Raw genomic sequence first — 18,345 nt, 5'->3', positions numbered from 1 at the left:
TATAACCACCAAATTTTTGAAAAATTAGATTTTTACGCATCAGTTTTACTAAGGCATGTACAAAAGTACTGTAAAAGTTTCAGGTAAAAGTCATAAATATTTAACTATTTATGACTCAAAAATGGTTTTGGATTTTATAATTTTCGCATTAAAAACCACGTTAAAATCTTATAACTTAGGTTTTGAAAAAGTCAAATATCTCAAAATTACGATCGTGGTGGTTAAAAGGTTTTGCCATGGGACAGCCGAATGGTTCCAACTATTTCTGTTCACACTATGCAATTTTCTTGTTTACAATTAGTTGGATACATTTAAGTGGCCCAATTAATTGTATAGTGTGAACTGGGCTTAAGTCTCTAAACATAAGTAACTTGCTTAACACTTTTCAAAAAGTAGACATTCGTACTTGCTAAAATATAAAATTTGCTTCCCAAACATCTCTCAAAATACGGACTGTTCACCCAAGCTCGCAATTTAAAACATCCGTATTATTTTAAATCGAAAAATCAAAGGTTTTCCGTCCATTTTAAATGTTGTTCTTGTATAAAACGTATAAGTTGGGCTTATTAACGTATTAATTTTTGTTCGTGTATTTTAAGAGTGTTAAATACGTAATAAGCCTTTTCAGTTTACAATAGCACCACTTATAATATAAAAACGTCTGCTTAGCAATCTAAAATCCAGCAAACTCATGAACTTCTCACATGGTCCGATAAAGACTGAAAAAAATTATTTATGAGCTCATAGTTGAACAGAAATAATACGAAAACATTTAATATAAAAAACTCAATTTATTATAACACACCGAAAATATTTGCAAAGTCGAAAACAAGGCCGGGGATAATATAATACCTATGGCACAACAGTAAAGACGAATATATTTATTTAATATTTGGGTTCAATCTCTAATTATAAGACAAAAGTTTTAAGTTGGTATGATTCCAAAATCGAATAGAATAACAACACTACACAACCTATCAAGCGGAATTCAGAAATTAGCAAAACAAATTCGTTTCTTTGGCACTGAAACTCGATAAGCTTTTTTTAAAAATAAAACAGGTAGCGTATAATGTACGAATATCTATTTTGAAAAAATGCAACACTAATTTTCATACATATACCTATAATAAAATAGATGCGCTCTACCACTTACATTTTTTTACATTAAAACTCAAGAAATAACAATTTTTTTACCCGAATTATATAATACATATCTTACGAGAGACTTATCCATTTAGGATAAAAAATTAAACATCTACCTTTGTAGGTTCGAGACAGGTATCAATGGTCAAGAATATACCGCCAGCAATGGAAAATGTAAATACTACACTGCCTGGATAATTGCAACTTTATAAAGAGTAAAACGTCTATTAGAGAAATAATTTTTATACAATACGAAGTTGGCTTTATTTGATAGAGTTTATATAACTAATAAAAATAAATTTCAATCAGTCAAATTCTAAATAATCTGATATAATTTTAATCGATTATTTGAATTCGATAAATTACTTCCTCTCGTAAGAGCTATAATATATACCTCTGTAATTACGTATTTTGCGTTTATATTTATACGAATATCAGGCTTCTTTACGTATACTTTAGAAAATGTATATAAATTACTTCTGCTCAAAATAACAGGCTTTTGTAAATAGTTCTTACAGCCCTTTCGTCTTGGTTAAGTTTCTTTTGAAAACACCGAAATATAACGGGGAAAAAAATGCCAAACAACCAAAATATAAATTTAGCACCGTAAAATGAGTATTTATCATATACATGTATATAGAAACAAAAATAATATACCTCACTTTAACAACCTATACAAACAGTTCTAATTAATATACATGTACGTAATTTTTCGGATATGGTATGCCTTTTGTTAAGTATTTATTGCTGTACACTACCGTTTATTTCAAGGTACATTGCATGGTTAAATTGTTATAATTAAACGACTACTTTTACTTCCTGGCTTTTTCCAATAGATGGCTCTACAACCTCTGGAGTTAAATTAAATATTATATAAGTTAAGTTGACACGGTATTATAACCCATTATTCTCAAATGAATACCGTTGTAGTACGTATTTTTGGATATGTGTTAACAAATAATCTCTAATGAAAAATCAAACGTCTGGAAATTTTTAAGAGTTGGAAGACACTCAGTAGGCCTAGCGCGAATAATGTTCATGTATTTATTGCCAAGCCTCTGTGGAAAATGTTTGGAACAGAATGGAACGCTTGTAAATCTTCAGTAAGATTTAGATTGGACTGCTACCTGAAACTACCTACTGCCAGGGTGGTTTAATTCGGATTTTAATTAATTTTCTTAATTTAAAACGTTTAATATCGTTTACTAAAAATGTAATAAATTTTAATCCGTGATTTGATTTGTTTTGAATATAAATTTCTACCTTTTTAAAAATTCAGCGAATTTTGCGAATCGATTAAAATCAATGACTTAAAATGTAGTTATTTAATTACTGATTTAAAATTGCTAATTTAAATTAATTGTATTAATACCTGAGAACCCTGGCTCTACTGCACTATATGTCCCAGCCTGAAAATAAAATAAATTTCAAACGTAGAGATTTAGAGGGTATGCGATCTGCGAAATGCAAAACTAGCCCCAAAATTTTACAAATGTACAAATGATCAATTAAGAAATTTTTGAATAAACCGGGATGCGAATGAAACGTCGTGTCCTTGAACTAATTATCTATCGCGTGGAATATGTTCGGGGAACCCGTAGATGAAGGCAGTTCGGCTGGAGGTTCGACGCCGCTCGACACTGATTTGTCTGAAATAACCACGTTGGGACACAGCTGCTGCTGTTGTTGTCTCGACGGCAACTTCTTGAAGGGTCCTTCTCTGGCCGTTGTGTCGCTGAGTCGGTCGTCGTCATCCTCGTCGTTGTCGTCGTCCATGTCCGAATCGAGCCCGTCGACCACCAAGGATTTGTCCTTTCCGGGTTTGGTCGGGTGTCGGGCTTCGATGCGGGCCTGCTCGTTGATCTCTTTGACGGCCCTCAGCTCCTTCTTCAGTTTCATCCGTCGGTTTTGAAACCATATTTTGATCTGCCTTTCGGTCAGGCACAACGCGTGGGCAATCTCGATTCGCCGCCGACGAGTTAGATAATGGTTAAAGTGGAATTCTTTTTCCAATTCCAGGGTTTGAAATCTGGTGTACGTCTGACGGCCACGACGCCTCGGACAACCATTGGGACCTGCAATGATGACAAAAATACGGGTAAGATACTTTATTGTGGGTTAAACGTGGGGTTGTGAAGTGGTTAGAAATTTCCCCTCGCTTGTGGCACTGGATGAAAACTCGGAACCACTATACTTCCACGTTGAGTTTGTAAATTATCTCCCCGTTGGTTAGAGCAGGGTTGTAGAGAGATGGTTCGATCACTTAGCAATTCTACCATAGGAGAGTTTGGCTAAAGAAAAAGTGGCAAATAGATGGCGCGCCCGACACTGTGTAGCCCCTTCAGATACTTATGGGCGTTCCCCAATGCATAGAAGTACTGAGGTGCAGCCTAATTTGTAGGAGATAGCGGTAAATTTAAATTTTACAAGCTAACTGGGATCGCTTAAATTTATGTTTCGGTTTACACGTGGGAATTTTAAGGAAATTTATTTTTTTAATATTTATAATTAGCGAACATTAAATTTCAGTTTCTCAGATATTTTTTTGAACTGAAATACAAATTTTGTACTAGAATTAATAAAGGAATAACACTGACCGTAGTTTTGACTTTTGGCTCTTAATTAGCTTAGGTTTGCTTAGATTGTTTGCAATTTTCAAAAATTAAATTGTTAATGAATTTATAACAAAGCGACAATTAACTAATTTAGAGATAATAAAGAACCGAGATCGATCGACACGAAAACTTGGTAGTGTTACCTTTCCGTAGGTACTCCAGTGTAATGAGGTAAAGCCCACAAAATATCTGTAGGGGCTACTTAGCGTCACTAGCGCCATCCGTCAAATAAAAAATCTAAGTGATCAAACCATCTCTCTACAACCCTGGTTAGAGTTATCGGGTCCCCCTTTCCATAGATACTTTGTTGAGGTTAACGGTAATAGTAAGTGTAGATAACTGTTGGCTCACGTGGCTTGAAGGGCTTGCCACATCCCTCCTACGTAATGTAACCCGGCCACCGGTAATTGGCTTCACAAGTCACTAGTTGACTTAAGCCTGTGTAGTTCCTTGGATATTAGCTTAGCTGATTATTATTATTATTATGTGTTACGTTAAGGGAAATGCTTAGTACTTGCTTTGGTGTTTGCTAATTTGACTTAAAAATGAGTTCTTCAATCACCAAAACTTTTACCAACTCTTTGCTAGGTAACAAATTTTATGTTGCAACCTTATTTTGATTTAAATCTGTTTCTATATTTCCACTATTACCAAAACATATATATATATATATATATATATCGAGGGGCTAACCACTATCCGTAATCGATGTACAAGGCCGTAGCTTTGAGTGTACTAAAGTGATTACGTAATCGATTACGGATTTAGCACTATACCAAAGGCTGTACTCCCTGTAATCGGTGTACAGAATTTAAGGAAGTGGTTAGCTCCACGATATATATATGTATTTTATTTAGTTGGGTGTTCTCTGTTAATCTGAACCTTTTCTTTGTGATACGTCAGCTGTTTTCTTTTCAGTTATACATACTTTATACGCACCATCACGATAAACAATTCAACGGTTCAATGTCGAATTTTCCGGAAACATCAAACTTGATACCACTATTCCCTGTTCCCATCAACGACCGTTATTCGTGGTCTCCGACCAGAGCATCTTCCGAAAGACAACCCGCCGTTCAACGAAATCAGATTCAGAAAAATAATAATTCGCCGCACAAGACGATAAGCGGTATATTCCGTTTCAAAATTAATAGACACTTCATGTGCAAACGACCATTATATTTCCTCCGTGGGCTGAGGTACCTTTATAGGTGTTCAGAACCGACATTTCGTACTTTTATAGAAAACATTTTAGCTTTTTCTATTAGAAAGCATGCGCGTGGTGTACCTTGGAATATTTAAGAATGGTTTTTATTATTACTCCAGACCCTAACATGCTACTGTTATCCCTTACATACAAAATTTTAATGTGGACAAGAGAAATGTTTTGGAATTTCTTAAGAAGTTTTCTTGGGAAATATTGTTAAGGTTGGCACTTTTTCCTTAAGAACTTTCTTAAGATTTTCTTAAGAATAGTTAGAGCTCGGGGACGGTTAATCATTATCCATGTTTAAATTGAATTTTTTTCGGGGGAAAAATGTAAACAAAGAAATTTACCGGTTAATATTTCGGAAAATGATTAAAAAACATTTATTATTCGTAAAATTTAGCTTTTTATCGAAAAAAACGTCGTTTTTTCGATTAATTTTACAAATTTATCAAAACATTAATCGGATAATACAGAAATATAAATTACTTGATCAAAACGTTTTACGAATAATTTTGAGAGCTTTATCTATTGAATAAAAGTTAACCATCCCTGACCTCTAAGAATAGTTAAAAGAATATTGCCAAGAAACCTTACATTTCCCAAAACATTCCAATGAAAACCCCAAGTCTTCCAAACATATTCAACGAAGAATTTTAAGAATTCTTAAAGGCTTTCCAACAACAATTCCCAAAGAAATTCCAACATTTTTCTTTAAATCTATACCCTCAAAGGTTTTCTTCAAGTTATTTATAGCCATTAAAATTAAAAATTGATTGCTTTAAAATTCAAATTGATTGTAAGTAGAACAAGGCAACATTTTGCATTGCGGCCCAATTTATATAGCTACGCCACTGCTTCACAAGCTCCATCTTATCTTTCAAAATACATCTTTTGGAAGAACAAAATATTTTATAAATTCACTTACACATCGCAGAAATATTGTTCATAAATAAATGATAATCAGCCAATCAGCTAAGCTAATACCCAAGGAACCACACCGGCCTAAGTCAACTATTACCAATTACCAGTGGCTGAGTTAAATTTCTTAGGAGGCTGGTGGCAAACTTTTTAAGCCGCGCGAGCCAACAGCTCCCTACACCGACTATTATCACTATGATATACTTACGGAGTGTAATTTGTACATTTTACAAGGCTGTAATAGTTAAATTTTGAATCGTGATACGGTAGTTTGACTGGAAAATTGCGCCTCGAACCCACTAACAAGGAGACGACCCGAGGTGATAATCACCGATTTAGTTCAAAGTCAGGTTCAATGTACACCTCCATGTACCTTAAAAAACCTGCAAGGGAAAAGTTGCGACGGGCTTTCGTTTTGCCATGGCAACCGAAAACGTTTTTGACAACATGATTTAGGATTTTTCCATTGAAAATAACATGGAAATCTGAAGGATTTTAAGGGTCCCCCCCCCCCCTGTGAAACCTTTTAAAAAATGAATTTTTTTTTTAATTTCAAAAACGGTAAAAAAAATTTTAATTGATTTTAAAAATTAAATTTAATCAAGTTTAAATGCAATTTGGTCAATTGGGGGACCCTTAAAATACTTCAGAGTCCCATGTTATTTTCAATGGAAATAATTCCAAATCATGTTGTCAAAAACGTTTTCGGTTGCCATGGCAAAACGAAAGCCCGTCGCCACTTTTCCCTTGCAGGTTTTTTAAGTTACACGGAGCTGTACATTATACCCGACTTTGAACAATATCGGTGAATATCACCTCGGGTCGTCTCCTTTGTAAGATACACGATCCATTTTAATCGCCTAACTGGATACTTCCGTAGCAAGAGATACATTATATTATAAACGTTTGCTCTAAGCAAAAAGAGAATTAAGTACCTTCTATAAATCAAAAGGTGTCGTACAAGTTATCAACTCGCGTTAATGGTAGTTCTATTACGGAGGCAAGTGGCTCAATTTAGTCTTAGTTAAAAGGAAATGTCAATGCATTTTTATTGCGCATACAATATATAGGGAACGTAAAGGAAAAAAAACGTTATAGCTTTCGTATAGAATGGAAACTTGGGAAAGGTGCGCGCGACACTCTTCATTGCAGGTTCGCGGGCCTCGCTGCACTTCGGGTCATCCAGTGTTTTACAACATATTAAAAACCGGGAAATGGGCCATTCGGTTTGAGCAACGACGAATGAGATGTAAACGTAAGTTTAGGCAGCCTGGGCCCGGCCGCGCCTCTTTTATACCGCGAGATGCTCGTGGGACAGATTGTGGAGGATGTGTTAAAATAGTTATGGCCCACTTGTCGGCCAACACGCGCTTTCGTCCTAGCTCCCTCCAAATAACCTATAACGGCCAAATGACAAGTATATAGTTCCGCCATAAAATAAGAAACTTAGAAAGCGCGTGTAAAGAGTCTACCTCGTGGTCACTATCCGCCATCGATGTCCAAATTTTACCGGGCCACGTGTTTCGACTTAAGTCTAGCTAACCACTATAAGGTTCAAAGGGTCACCTTTCGTTACTAAATACAAACGCTCTATTTCCTTTAACGGAAACTCTAGCAACGACTAATATTCAAAAGTGGTACAAACTTTACGACTGGTAAATTCATACGGTTAAATGTGTATAGTAATTGACGTTTTGTAAAATAATTTCCACGATTTAATTTAAGATTGTATAGTATTTATTGAAAGGAACAAACAACAATCAGAACAATCAGCTAGGCTACTGCACAAGGAGGCACCACCTTTAGCGACTTTTAATGCCATTAAGGAACAAACAACAATCAGAACAATCAACTAGGCTAATACCCAAGGAGGCACCACCTTGGGTCCAAATAATTTAGCGACTTTTAATGCATCAGAGGGTGGTGTCAAGCCCTTGATGCCACGCGAGTCAACATCTCCCTACACTGACCGTTCACCTCGACAAGGGGAAACCAAAGAAAACCCGTTTATCACGTGGAATCAAAAGATACGAAGTCAACGACTAAACTAACAAACCTTAGAGTAATTTTGTACTGCCATATCTTGTCTCATTGCTTAACTATGACGCTACAACGTTATCTCCCCAAAACCAAAGATGAGAGTGAATAAATGCCACAAAGGGTGTTCATTTTATTCATTTCACGTTTAAACCATATACGTCAAATATCTTTATCAAATGATTTGATACAGAATGATTAATTCTCTCTTTCAGAATGAGACGAATGGAAACTGAAGAAGGGAACATTTTGTACATCAGCCACAAGCATCTCTGTCAAGGTTGCCAACCTCCCCAATAGTCAAATACCAAAAAAAAAAGATTTTTTTTCTCACTTCGGGCTATAAATATGATAATATTCGGCTTCCCTTTACCATTCCGCCGAAAATGCATTTAAATTATTAATATTTACATGCAAATTTCGGCGTTTCTCTTTTAGTCGGCGTCATAAACGAATTTCCATGCGTTTTATTTGCCTTTTAAGGCCTTAATTTATCTCCGACCTTCAAACTGCAAAAAAAAACCCTAATGAAGTATCTAGTTTAAAAGCGTCAAACAACTTCATGTGAGGTATATCTCCTTGGTATATTAACTACAGCAAACACTTGTTTTTTTCTGGACTCGGTAGAGATCTACAGATACATTTTATCTTAAACACAGTGTTTGCTAAACAGATGATATGTTATTATAAAACACAGTGTTTGCTAAGCAGATGATATGTTATTATAAAACACAGTGTTTACTAAGCAGATGATATTTTATTATAAAACACAGTGTTTACTAAGCAGATGATATTTTATTATAAAACACAGTGTTTACTAAGCAGATGATATTGTGTTATAAAACACAGTGTTTACTAAGCAGATGATATTTTATTATAACACACAGTGTTTACTAAGCAGATGATATTGTATTATAAAACACAGTGTATGCTAAGCAGATGATATTTTATTATAAAACACAGTGTATGCTAAGCAGATGATATTTTATTATAAAACACAGTGTATGCTAAGCAGATTATATTTTATTATAAAACACAGTGTGTGCTAAGCAGATTATATTTTATTATAAAACACAGTGTATGCTAAGCAGATGATATGTAATTATAAACACAGTGTTTGCTAAGCAGGTGATATTTTGAGAATTTATTATTTATAATTTTATTATTATTTGTTTCGTCCCAAAGCGAGCGAATAGTTTTGGCCTAGTCTATGCTTAGCAGAATATGTTTTACAAAACACAGTGTATGCTAAGCAGATGATATGGTATTTTAAAACACAATGTATACTAGGCAGATGACATGATAAAACACAGTGTTTGCTTAGCAGATAATATGTTACTACAAAACACAATGTATGCTAAGCAGATGATATGGTATTTTAAAACACAATGTATGCTAGGAAGATGACATGATAAAAAACGGTGTTTGCTAAGCAGCTGTTATTTTATTATAAATCAGTGTATGCTTAGCAGATGATATGTTATTATAAAACGCAGTGTATGCTTAGCAGATGATATGTTATTATAAAACACAGTGTATGCTTAGCAGAAAATATGAATTAGCCGATTTTATAGATTATTTTTAACTATCGACATTTCATATGTAAAAGTATCACTAGAAATCTCTATTGAATCCAGAAAGTTTTATTCTAAACTAAGTAAAATTTTTGTACGAGAAAATGACGAAATCAATTTGTATTTTGCCAAAATAATTTCGGAATTAGTCATCGTGTACCGTTCTTTAAATGAAATCCATTGGCGTGGGAGGTGACGTAGTTCACGTACTAATTCTAAATACAGCTTAGCAACCTTTCCCTGGCAAATTAACATGAATATTCGTAGTTGGGGGACCCACATCGACGTTTTTACGGTTATTCAGGAAAAAAACTCCAACAAAGCTCGTTCTGATGGGGTACGTTTGCTAATATCTATTCGCACGCAGCGCCATCTACATACGCGAGGTATATTTTAGATTCCCGCAAGACTAAGTACCTAAGCTAAGGATAGGCGCCGTTAATTGCCTGGGCTTCGTTGCCAGTTATCCGCACTGGCTCTTAGCAATGGAGATAGAGAGAGAGTCGGTATTTTACGCGTCAAATGACGTAGCGGAGAGCGGTGAATTAATTGGAATTAATAGGTGGCCGGAGTGATCGTAAATTGCCAGGGACTTCCTGCCGCGCGAGACGATTATGCACCGACCATATCTCGCCTGTATTCCGCAATGTTTCCCGCCTAACGCGGAAAAGTCGAGATAAACTGCTGGAATGTTATTCGCGGGTTCGCCTTTAGTTGAAACTGAAATGAGGCAGAGCCCCTTCATTACAAATTACGTAGAAGTTCTCAAATAGTTGATTTTATAAAATAAAAAGTGGTCTTGCCCAACTTGTTAAAATGTTGCTCTTACGTCACAAGACACAGCTTTATTAGTGTATTCTTCGCACGAGCGATTTGCACGCGCGCTAGAAAAAGCTATATTCCTCGCGACTGTAGCGCGCGCTCGTAGGCTTGTCAAAGTAAGAGACTGTGACGTAAGAGCAACATTTCAACAAGAAGGCCACGTTAGTTTATAAAAAGAACTATTACACGATGTTATTTATTGATTGTTTTGGAAATTTTTTATTAAACGTAAACCTCCATTGCCAAAATTAACGGCTATTTTTTGTAAATTTCGTTTGATTATTGTTTATCTAGCGTTATGAATGTTTTTGTACGTTGATTTTTAAACGTAGAAAGTCAAGTGATTAATTATTATTTTGATTGTGGTTTTTTATTCCTTTAGCCCAATTTCTCGAATTCGATGACAAAACGTTTTCTTAGACTTTTAGACTTTGTAGGAAATCTTATAGAAGTCTATAGAAGATTTAAGGTATAATTTATAAAGTGTTATATTTCCGTAAAAAAAACTGTGCAGTTTTTTCTTATGGTTATAGTAAAATTATTCCATTTTATCCATTTTCCTACAGATTTAATAAAAAATTATCTAATTTCCTACAGATTTACTAGTAAATTATCCAATTTTCTATAGATTAAATAGTAAGTTATCCAATTATCTATAGATTATATAGTATAAGTAATCCAATTTTCAATCGATTTAATAGAAAATGATACAATTTTCATAATTTTTAATAGAAAATGATACAATTTTCATAATTTTTAATAGAAAATGATACAATTTTCTAAAGTTTTAACAAAAAACTATCTACTTTTCAAACCATTTAATAGAAAATTATCCACTTTTCAATCGATCTAATAGCTAATAGTCAATGTCTTTAAAAGTCGCTTGATGACTTAGACCTATAAGGTGATGCCTTGGGTATTAGCCTAGCTGATTATTATTAATAATAATAATAATAATAATAATAATAATCAGCTAGGCTATTACCCAAGGCACCACCTTAGGTCCAAGTCATCTAGCGACTTATTATTATTATTATTATTATTAAATTATTCAACTTTCAGATTTATTAGAAAATTGTCCAATTTTCTATAGATTTAATAGAAAATTTTACAAATATTCTCTAGACTTAATAGAAAATTTTATAAATATTATCTAGACTTAAGGAAAATATTTCGTGAATTTTGCCAATATTATTCTGTTTCGGTATGCTATATACAGGATTCGCAGAATGGAGATGCAACTGTACAGAGACCGTTCACCAATCAGGTAAAACTTCACCTGTCCACCTTATATACCCCCCAGAAACTATACAAGTCTAAAACCCGAAGAAAAAAATCCGTTTTTATCCCGCAGGATACGTTGCAAACACGCGCGTACGTTTTTATACTAGCTGAATTGTATTCGTCGGGTATCTCCTGACGAATTTTGCAGAAGCATTTCCCGCCGCACAAAAGGAAAACGAAAGTTGAATGTATGTTTCAAACAGATAAAAACTACCAACAGAAAAAAGTGCACATAAAAAGCGAGACTTTTGCGGGAATGTATAAGAAAAACCACGTCGGCTCCCACTAAAGGAAGCGCAAAAAAAGGAAAGTTATAGGTTGGTACGTATAGGCTGGCTGGCCTACGCCAAAGTTTCTCCTATCTTCGAGACAGTATTGTTCCAGATCTGATGTTTGGGAAAACATTTTTACAGCGCCCATTACGCTTTCCCGGGCGCTTTTTTCGTTTGCTCTAATAAAAACTTTCTCTGGGCTCTTTTTTTTTACCTCGGGCACTATTAGCCATCGCGTCTTATAGGATATGTCACCGGCCAAGCGTGTTTCTTAATGGCGTCTTAGACGAGATTCTTGGGCATTAAATAATAGGGTGTTGTAAATTTTAAGAGCTATATCTTTCTCGGATGGTATCATTCCTAACAATTACCGCCCGTTATACATTTGGGCAGACGTCTCCTAGACCTATCTGCTTACCCCCCCCCCCTCCCCTTACAGTTATTGTCACACGGAGACATAGATGGAAATTGTCATTCGAAATTGGTGATTTTAAAGAAAGCTTTCACTTTCTAAGTTTCGAGCGGCCGAAACAGCCAGGCTCTAGTTTATTTCCATTTTACATTTTTAACATTTCTTCTCTTTGGTTTTATCATTTTAATTTATTATTGGATTTTAATTTGGATATATTGCTTTTCGGTAAGTAGGTTTTATTTAATTTTTAAAAAACGTTCAATGATAACCAGTTTGAAATCGAATCGAATCTCGTAAACAAATTGTAAAAATGTTACCCAATTTCTGTTTTGATAAAAATTGCATTTTCCGACAAGTTTTATTTTCGACCATGATTCCCACACATTAAAAAACTGATAATATCGGTTATTTTCCTCGATAAACTAATGTATTTACTAGCCAAATCAATATAGGGAATGATTTTAAGAAATTACCTATAAACCCTTTTTAATTTTTTAATTTCCAAAAATGTAAGTTTCTAAGTAATGTAATCGTATAAGTTAAAACTTTTAATTACCATGGTTTAAAATATTAATTTAATAGTTGGTTAAAGCATGACTGATACTTCATGGTATTTTTAATTTTATTAAAAACAGTTAAAATTTACATGTTAATTTTAACGGTTTTTAATAAAATTAAAAATACCATGAAGTATCAGTCATGCTTTAACCAACTATTAAATTCTAAGTAATGTAACTAAATATGTAACAATTTTAACTGATAAGGGTGTACTCTAGAAATGTTATACAGTGAAATGGTTTCGGTTTTCTATCGGCGTGTACGATCACACTCTTAACAGATCATAAAATCTCTTTTTATTTCCGACGTTTTCCCTTCTTTCATTTTAATTGAGTTGTAAATCGAGCAGCGGTTTCTATACACGCGTGACGAGTATAAACATAACTCTACCGCTATAAGCTGACTCGACCTTCGACGCTCGCAAATTTATTTTACGTACATCGGCGCGCGGAAGCCAAAGCGAACAAAAAACGCCATATCAATTTTTCTTGTCAAACAAACGCGAGTTTCAAACGTTACGTTCCATTTCTCTTACTGCACCCCGTCAGTGTCTACCCCTGCACCCTATATTAATGTTGAACCTTCCCAATGCACGTTTCCTATATAGTATCGAGGAATTATTCGATACGACTGTCTTTAGAGCGAGAAGTTTAAATGAAATAAATTTATCGTTTATTTCTTCATTCTTTGCGGGGGATCTCATCGATAATTTATGTCTTTATCTATTGAATATGGTGGTCTCTTGTAAGAGTGTTTTGAGGCTCGCTTTGGGGCAAGGTGACTAGTATATAGGACAGCGTATTTTTGATTCGTGGAGTCGCCGTGCACTATATAGCGATATCACTTGAGTCAAGATCACACTATCGTTGGAACCCGTTTTATGGCTAATTTATCTCAATGTTATTGATCAAAACTGGCATTAAAACCACATTAAACTGTGATTGTGACTTTTGGTTATCATTTTAGAGATAGATACAGAACGGTGGATTTCATTGAAAACTACTAAATATAATACTATTTTTTATAGTCAATATTTTATCTAAAGTGTGTAAAAAGTAAAATTTAATAAACTGTCTCATATAGATATTTCAATCCTTGTATCGAAGTAACGATAACTTAATTTTTTTATAACACAAGATATTTAATTTTTTTTAAATTAATTTAATTTTTATAACCCGATTTGTTAATTTTGTTATAACACCAGATATTTAATTTTTATAAATTAATTTAATTTCATCGGGTAATTTTTATAACCCGATTTGTTAATTTTGTTATAACACCAGATATTTAATTTTTTTTAATTAATTTAATTTCATCGGGGTAATTTTTATAACCCGATTTGTTAATTTTGTTATAACACCAGATATTTAATTTTTTTAAATTAATTTAATTTCATCGGGGTAATTTTTATAACCCGATTTGTTTTTATTCAGAAATAAGTCTACAAATAAACGTTTTAATTTATATGTAAATCTATATATTGTAGAATTATCCGATGCCATACATCATAAGATTATCTTCATCAAAATTCTAAATTCCGATTATTTAGAGAGGTTAAGCCCGCGCTATAAAACGAGTAGGAAGAACGCGAAAGAATGTGTAATCATTCTCAAGCTTTCTAATACCTCCAAGCATCGCAATGTACCAGTGGCTGGTAAATTACTTCAATTCGAGCCGAAATTAGATTAAAACGCAAATCTTAGTGCTTTCCTCGAATGTAAATGGCTTCCAAGACTTTGAATGGCAAGACCAAAGTATTTAAAAGCTGGGCAGGGGTCATCCACGCCGTTTCGTACCACGCTCTCTCTAATAATTAGACCCCGTGAATACTGTGAATCGCGTAGGGTTAGCGTAAGAAAAAAAGACCTAAGAAAAGTCAAATTAGGTTTAGGTTGGGGCAAGTTCTATTAGAGAAAATAAGGGAATAAGCCTGGAACGTCTGGCCTAATTTACGGAGGACCCCTTCGGAATTGAGCGTAAAGCCCCTAAAAGTTTCGCTTTGGTATTGCAGTTTCTCCCCTCTCTTCGCCAAAGTTCTCTTCCATAAAGGCAACTCGGTAATGTTATACGGGCGCGCGCGCGCGCGCGGGGGTTAGCTAAGCAAAATTTACAACCAAACGTCTATACTGGCGAAGCCCCCCAACCGAGATCCCCGATCCGAACTACGCCGGGAGGCCGCGCCCGGGGTCTGCCACCGCTTCCTGCGAATAATATAAGTTGGTCAGGCCTCGCTATCCCCACCACTTCCTCCGGGAATTATCTCGAAGCGCCAATCGATTCGGACTGGCTCGGAAACCCCGGCCTCAACTGACACTGCGTTTCTTACTGGCCTTCCAACGCGAGCTGGCTTGAAGCCGGAGCCAAGTTGGTGCGAGGCAGAGGGGGGGGGGGGGGTAGAGATTGTCGGCTGCATCGTGAACAATGGGGTCCCATTTCCCTACAACTGCAGCTTCCCCGCGTATATTTAGTCCACCGCATTTTAGCTGGAATTGCTCGATAGCGCCTGCAGGAAATCTTCCCATCCAGTCACAGCGACGCGAAGGGAGAGCCCCCTCTCTCATCTCCCCTCCTTTCGAAGCTAGCTTTTCTTACGCCATCCCTTCCCCCCTCATTTCCCCCTTTTCGCTTCCTCCCTGCATTGCATTAAATAACCTTTGCAGAAGTTTAGATCGCACTAAAATGTTTTTTTCTCCATTTGCCGCAAAACTTTTTTCTTTCTCTGTTGGTTACTTCCTTTTTCCCTATCTGACCTAGAAGATAACTTTTCTTTATGGTAAAAGTTTTTCTATTTACTAATCTAATGTTAGTGATTTTTCTCTTCGGGATTTCTCGAAAGGCTTAAGGCCATTTGCTTTTATCCCGCGCTGTTTTTTACCTTATCAGCGTTGAATATTGCTTTGTTGAAATGGATATCATACCGACTAGAATAAGAATGGTTGTAGTTTAATGAGATTTACACGGTGTTAAAATAAAAGGTACATTATATGCTTAAATTTCGACATAAATATTTTGGGGAAAATTAGTTTGGATATTTTGAAATATCATTATTAAGTGGTTAGTATACTATTTTTGAATAGTATATTTGTTATTTTTTTAAGTATATAGAGCCACTTCCTTACAGAAATTCCTATATAATTTCTATAGAACTGTAATGGAAAACCGTTAGAAAAGTAAAAACAAGTTTCTATAGATTTTGGATAATATTTCTGTCGCCATTAAAAAACCTAAAATGTGTTTTTGTTCGATAGAAATATTTATACAGTCGGTTTTCTTACAAAACCTTTGCTTTAGAATTTCTATAAAACTGTAATTGGAATCATAAAGAAAAATAATAAAATTTTCTAAAGATCTTCATGATTTTTTATTAGCCGTCGAATACACCTAAAATGTTCAATGTCTGTTCTATAAAAATATATGTAGAGAACTCTATAGAGCAAATTCCCTCGCTAAATATTTTAAAACGTTTCTAATAGAGTTGTAAGTAGGAAAATGTTCCGTATTTTTCCGAAAAAAGATTAGCCTAATATTGTTCGCCAATTAAAATTTCGCGGCTTTTTCACTTCATTCTTTCGAATCCAAAAGTGATACTAATCCTCTAGTTAGTCTAGAATAAAAACCTTTCAAAAGTAATTTCTAGAAAGTTTTCCCGGAAAACTAAAAACTCGAAGTATAATCAAAAACATGTTTAAAATTTATCAAAATTTCTATAGATTTTGGATATTTTTCTATAGCCGTTAAAAAAACCTAAATGACTATTTATATACTATAGAAATATTTGTCTAGAACTCTATAGGAGACAGAAAATCTTATACTTTCTATGAGATTTTATAGAAAGTCTATTGTAAAATGTTGTATAGAGGTTTGAAGTAATGTGGTTTTTTTTGGTAACCAAGGGGAACTTTAGGGTTACAATTTCGTGGAAAATTGAATTGATGATATAAATTTATCTTCATTACATTTGCACGTTTAATTAAAACCAATGGTAAATACCTTTTCCTTTTCATTAATTTCCAATTTTGTATCTACAATTTATTAAATGAGTAGAGGTCGGTAACGGTTAATCATTATCCATGATTAAATTGATTTTTTTGGGGAAAAAAATGTAAACAAAGAAATTTACCGGTTAATATTTCGGAAAATTAGTAAAAAATATGTATTATTCGTAAAATTTGAGCTTTTTATCGAAAAAAACGTCGTTTTTTCGATTAATTTTACAAATTTACCAAAAAATTAATCGGATAATACAGAAATATAAATTACTTGATCAAAACGTTTTACGAATAATTTATTGAATAAAAGTTAACCATCCCCGACCTCTATAAATGAGCACATTGATCTAACAGATAATTATCACCTTAAGCCATTCTTATAGATATTTATAGACATTCTTGTGAATATTTCGAAGATTTCTAAAATACAGACCATATTTTAAACAAAATGACGACTTCAATGTATACGCTATTTTAGATAATTTTCCCTACCATGGTCTATACGCAGTAAGAATTTCCAAACAGATTTGAATACAAACCATTTACGCGTGATTCTTATGGCTAAGCTATATAGTCCGCCATCTTGGCACATTTAAGCCTGTCTCCCCCCTTCCCACCCCTGCGTACAACGCTCGAAGCTAGTGGGTTCTTCGTGGCGCCGTTTAGGGGTATTCTCCACCAAGGGGGTCGTAACAATACTTTTTCCTTCCGTTCCTAACAACAGAAGTCATACAATAGGATGTCTTACCAGCAATGGTCATCCAGGGGTAGCGAGGAACGTCCGAAATCGGGTCGAATTGGTGTCGAAGGCCGAACTGTCCGCCGCACGTCGTCAGCGTCCCGGCCAAATCGGCGGCCGCCGCGTGACCGAAGAACTGCGAGGCCGGGTTGACCATGACGGGCCCCGAGACGGGCCCGGCGGATGACGCGGCCGCCGCCGCCGCGGCAACGGCCGCGGCGGCAGCGGCGCAGTTCTGCAGGCCAAAAGCGTAACTCGCCGCCGCCGCCGCCGTGCTGTCGAACGCGCTGATGGCGACGGCCGAGGCTGGCGACGTGTAACGGCAATTTTTAGTCAAATCGGCCGCGGTGCTGTAGTAAAGGTTGTTGGCCGCCGCTTGATGGTGAGGCAGGCTGACGTAGGGATAGAGACGGTGGTGCGGCGACGGCTGGGGCGAATGGTGGTGATGGTGCGCTTGGGAGCCGTAACCCGCCGCCGTTAGAACGGCCGACGTCACCGAGGGACTGGAAACCGGGTACTTGGAAGCTAGAACGCTGTCTATGAAACTGGACGTCATTTTTCGAAGGATCGTCGTCGCCGTTGTTGTTGTTTTTACGGCTAACTAATAACCGATCTATTTTGGGGACATGGTACGAACGAAACTAAAGGCTTTAACCCGCGCTTAATAAACAAAGCTATAGGCCTATTACCAACTAATAGAAGACATTAATAGAAAATCATATAAAAACACGATTCTAGCGAGTCTTTAACACGCTTGATAATTGCGTTTTCG

The 18,345-nt window shown here is 35.4% G+C and overlaps 1 protein-coding gene across 1 annotated transcript; it reads right to left on the bottom strand.

Moving 5' to 3' along the window:
• Positions 1-2,629: 2,629 nt before the first annotated feature.
• abd-A (abdominal A) lies at positions 2,630-18,165 on the bottom strand. The gene is made up of 2 exons (XM_090163108.1): positions 17,583-18,165; positions 2,630-3,218 (listed from the first exon to the last, which is right to left on the bottom strand). The coding sequence occupies exons 1-2, from the start codon at positions 18,127-18,129 to the stop codon at positions 2,704-2,706; spliced, it is 1,062 nt and encodes a 353-aa protein (XP_090019234.1). The 5' UTR covers positions 18,130-18,165; the 3' UTR covers positions 2,630-2,703.
• Positions 18,166-18,345: the final 180 nt, after the last annotated feature.

Source organism: Leiobunum rupestre, chromosome 11 (assembly GCF_980474605.1).
Source record: "Leiobunum rupestre chromosome 11, qqLeiRupe1.1.hap1, whole genome shotgun sequence".
In the NCBI taxonomy this organism is placed as follows: domain Eukaryota; kingdom Metazoa; phylum Arthropoda; class Arachnida; order Opiliones; family Sclerosomatidae; genus Leiobunum; species Leiobunum rupestre.
Note: the sequence above shows the minus strand (reverse complement) of the source record. Positions and strands in the feature narration are given on the sequence as shown.